Below are 4,740 nucleotides of genomic sequence, written 5' to 3' on the forward strand. Positions count from 1 at the left end.
AAAAGAAAGGGAGGTTCATGGGCCAGGGTGGCAGAGTGTCACTGTCTCATGGTAGCTTGTTCACGGCCACACTGGCTTGCTTTCCAGTCATGACCTTCTGACATGAACCAAAGTCAAGTTCCAAGCCTCAAGAGGTTCTGGGAACCCAAAACACTACAAGTCTATCAGCCCCTGGCATGACCTCAAGGTAAAGGACAGACAAGGACCTGGCCTCCCAGTGCTCTCTCCTGGCCCCACCACAGAGAGGCGGTTGACCAAGAGGGAAGTCCCCTGGGGCGCAGAGTTCTGGTTTGACAATGATCAAGACGCTTCAGAGGTCGACCTGTCGGCCTCCCGCGTTTTGGTTGACTTGGCTCAGGTCAGGCTCCAGTTAGTAGCAGACCCAGGCTTCTGCCTCCAATCTCGAAGCCTCCTGGAGGGCCCTGGTTCTCTTGTTAAAGGAAGGGCAGCCCCAGATGGCCATTCCCGGCCACTTCTCTAATGACAGAGGGTTGGCATCGACGCAGGTGCTGGAATAACGTACCCTGGGATCCAAAGCCAAAAACATAGCTCTCCTGTCGGGGGCGGTCCCCGTTTCTCACGGGCCCTCGTGCTTGGGCAGTGGGCGTGCCCACACGTGATGCGCCCCAGCCCCAGCAGCCGTGCTGGCCTCTATTTTCGGGGCAAAAATCCCTAGCGGCTCACTCGCCTAGGTGACCATTTAATGACCATTTAGTTACTACTCACGTTTAATAGTAAGCAATCATGTGATTATCAATTACTTTTCAGCCAGAGGACTGGGCGTACACTTAGCAGCCATGACGTCTCAGTCCTCACGATGACAGTGCTGTGTCCTCCCAGGTGACGGTGAGGACTTCACAGGTCGCACATCTAATAAACAACACTGCAAGGGTCGGGGGCCTGCTACTGGGGGGGCCGGGATGGAGCCAGACTTACCCGCTCTCTCCCAACCCGGCTATAGTTGAGTCGCATGAGTTCTGCAAACCTCTGCTCGTAGAGGTGGAGCAGCAGCACCAGGTACAAGCCGGAGTTCATCAGCTCATTTTGCAGCTACATGGGAAAAGAACGTTCTTAAGTTCATCTATAAAATATTCATGGAGGGTAACAAGGCCAAGAGGTGACAAGAACTGGGACAAGAGCCCAGCTGGTGGCTTAGTAGTTGAGCATTGACCTATGAACCCGGAAGGTCATGGTTCATTCCCAGTCAGGGCACGTGCCCGGGTTGCAGGCTGAAATCAATAAAAAAAGAAAATGTATATTTTAAAAAGGGGCGAGAGCCTACGCCCCAAGGCCAGGCCTGCCCTCGGGGACCAGAGAACAGAGCAGGAGGGGGTCCTGGCTAGAGGGCAGGCAGCCATGGGGGAATTCTTAACTATTTAGTGAGGCTGTCCTGGAGAAGCTCCAGCCTCCAGGCTATGACGTCGGGCAAGGCTTCTGTGATGGTCCTTCAAGGATGGGAGGGAGTTTGGAAGGAGGTTACTAGCGGTATTAAGGGCCTTTCGGAGGCGCTGGATGCCAGCCGAGACAGGGATGAAGAGAGCAGTGTGTGTGTTGGCCTAAGTTCCCGACTCACTGGTGTGGCTGGAGTATTTGTGGCAGGGGTTTGTTTTAGATTTAAAAAAAAATTGGCACGGGCTGGGGAGATGGTGAGGGGGGACCATATTAGGCAGAAGTGAGGAGTATGGATGTAGCTGTGGCCTCTGAGAAGAGGTGATGTTTGTCTTAGGAAGGCAGACTTCTGTGGGAGAATTTGGGGCACAGGTGCCATGGGAGGGTTACTTTATTTTCCAAGATCCCTCATTTGCCCAGAGAAAGGGTACAGGCCTTATTTTTGCCCCCCCCCCCAAATTTATTTATTTATTTATTTTAAAAATATATTAACTTCTAGGTTTTATTCCTTATCTTAAAATATAGGAACATGATGGCACTAGGAATATCGCGCTAGACTAGACCCATACTGTTAGCCCCACTTAAAGGTTCTTTATGTTACTATCTTTACTTAATGATCTCACCTATCCCCCCCTTGCCTCCCCCCGCCCCATCCAGGCTCATCTATTACCATTTAATCCCCAGAGAACGTGTGCCTGGCAGGGTCTCAGATGGCACTGTGAACCCCAGGGCCTTTGCACATGCCCTCTCCTGGTTTGGGCTGTTGGCTTATTTTTGTGCCTCTGTTCTGAATGTCCCCTCTCCACCTTTTTGCCGGGCCATGCCCAAAACTTCTTTTATCGCTGTCACAACGTCCCTTCCTTACAGGAGCCTTCCCAACAATTGTTTCAGTCATCTCTCTACTCCCCGACTCCTAAGCATTTGTCTTTATGTTGTCCACTGCATCTAACACTTGTTCACGTTTTCGCCTTTTCTTGGTGGGTGGGTTGTGTTTTATTTTTCTCACTGGTGCTTAGAACATAGGGGGAGGTGCATGGGGCGGACCTGGCCCCCTGGCTGACCATGGCTCTTCTGTCCTCAGCTCCTTTGGTGGTCTGTGTGGCAAGGCCTCGCCCTGTGGACGCTTCATTGACCTTCAATAAATTAGTGGCATTAGCAAGGACTCCTCCCCTCCGCCCCTTTAATCCCCCATCTGTCCTCATGCCAAATCCCCAGGGGCGGCGCCTGGGGCCTGAGCCAGACGGTGCTCAGGAAGCCCCAGGGAGACTCGGCTCCCAGCAGAGGGCGTGGCCCTTTACATGGCCCTTGGGAAAGGTCCGAACTCTGACCGTGTTCCCAGGAAAACTGCAGCCGGTCTGCCACAGGGGCCACCCCGGTGCCTCTTCCTTGCTCCCGCAGCAGCAGCAGCAGCCCCATTCCCATCCCATCAAGGGCCGCTCAGGAAGCTGGCACAGAACACACCTCTTCCAGGACTAACCAGCTGCCAGGAAAGATGCCCAAGTGGGGCAAGGACCGGTGCACTCTTCCTCCTGAACGGGGGGCCAACTCCGGATCTGGGGGATCACTGGCCCCAAGGTCACTGCTCAAGGCCCCTCCGCCGCCCGACAGACTCGTCTTCAAAGGCTCTGCCACTGTCCTTGGCAGTCGGCCTCCTATTTTTAGCCTTTAGTCGCGTTCTTCTGCGCTCCCCTGACCTTGGCCTGGAGTAGGCAGAAGGGAAGTTGCTTGTTTTCACCCTTTTCTGCTTTCATTGCCTCCTCCCACGTCCCCGGGAGCGGGAGCGGGTGCCTCCTTTGTGTCTGTCTGCAAAGCCACCTTCTCTGGGAAGCCTTCCCAGCCTGCCCCTCCTCCTCTTCAGTGCACACAGCGCCTTGTCCTGTTTGCTTTTCCACGGGTGGCGGCCTCCTGCGAGCTGCCGCGCCGCCTCCTGCACTGTCATCGCCCGTAAGCCTCTTACGCACAGAGACGCTCCGATGCATAATGGCAAATCAATCAGCTCGAAAATGGCTTGGAACGATCAGGTTTGTCAAAGCATTCAGGGAAATCATTTACTCTTTATGACTCAGTAAGGCCGGGAGGCATGCAGATGGGAAAATATCCACTAATGTTTTCTGCAGATAATTTGAAAAGTCACTTCTAGCAGATTGTGTCTCCTCGCTGGTCTGTGGGCAGGAACCTGTCACGAGGCGTCATGAATCTCACTGGCCAGGCTGCTTTAGGTGGCCCTTGGCAGAGCTTGTGATGCTCGACAAGGGGGCTGGGCCGGCCAACCCGAGCAGGGTGGCGTCCTTTATCCCCCGGCCACATGTGGGAGGGGTGGGTCATCACAGAGGGTTCTGCGGTGTTTGTTCGCAAGGGCGAAAGGAGCTAGGTTTTGGAGTGTTATTTATTGGGCTACTCCTGACCCACCCCTCCCCGGACCCAAACGCATTGCACTTTGATGCCCTCGTGCCCTCGTGCAGCGCAGCGCAGCGTGGGGATGGGTGGGAGGCGGGGGTGGGGAGCCCGGAAAGGCAGAAGCCTGTGAGGCAGGCGACAGGAGCTCTGGAGCTCTCAGCCCTCCTGCCAGATGTTTTTCTTTCTTCTCTCCTGTCCCCTCCCCCGCTTCATTTTGTTAATATTCATTTCGACCAAGAGATTTGCCACTGATGGAAAGTCTCCATTTAATCCACTTCAGGAGGCGGACCGCCTGGCTGCACGTTCTCTCCAGTCTTCAAATATGTTCAAGAGACGCTCCCAAGTGTGAGGGTGATTAGGTGCCTGCGTGTGTCCAAGGACATCTGCCTGCGGCTGCGATGGCGCGAGCCCAGGCCTGCGCTCCAGAGCAACGCAGCCAGAGCCCCACCGAGACCGTCCTGCACCGCAGGGCCCAGATGGCAGGGCGCGTCTCCATCGCACAGTGGGCACAGCCCGTAGTGGGCAGCCCGGGGCCATCAAGGGCTACGACGTTGAGCGAAGAGTTTAAGCTGTGCGTGACCAAAGTGACTCCCCATTTATCAAAGGGGAGCAGTCACCACTGCTCTGCCTGTTTCCCCGAGGCATGATGGCAGAATGAGCTAATCCTCGTGGGCACAGTATTTCGCAAAACAAAAGTGTCCTGCGAGAGGGGAGAGTGAAGACAGGATTCAGGGCAAGGACCCCATGTGCCTTGTTGGCTCCTGTGCTTCGAGTGCCTGGCCCAGTGCCTGCTCAATACATACATGTACACGTGAAAGCGTGAGAAAAGACGTATCATTCTGGACCAGACAGCGGCCCACTCAGCCATGACTTCTGACCCCGGTAGCTCTGACATTCACATGAATCAGAATTACTGAGAGAATCTTCTAAAACAAGGTGGCTGTGTACTAACTC

The 4,740-nt window shown here is 54.7% G+C and overlaps 1 protein-coding gene across 3 annotated transcripts in view; it reads right to left on the bottom strand.

The window, feature by feature from the left end:
• The window catches only part of MARCH10 (membrane associated ring-CH-type finger 10), an 87,252-nt gene that overhangs the window by 13,329 nt on the left and 69,183 nt on the right, over positions 1 to 4,740 (bottom strand). For all 3 annotated transcript variants that reach the window (XM_006770276.2, XM_006770277.2, XM_006770278.2), the window contains one exon: positions 937 to 1,050. In XM_006770276.2, the coding sequence (XP_006770339.1) occupies positions 937 to 1,050 (114 nt within the window). The remainder of the gene's footprint in view (positions 1 to 936; positions 1,051 to 4,740) is intronic.

The sequence above is a fragment of the Myotis davidii genome, unplaced genomic scaffold (genome assembly GCF_000327345.1).
Source record: "Myotis davidii unplaced genomic scaffold, ASM32734v1 scaffold684, whole genome shotgun sequence".
Taxonomy (NCBI): domain Eukaryota; kingdom Metazoa; phylum Chordata; class Mammalia; order Chiroptera; family Vespertilionidae; genus Myotis; species Myotis davidii.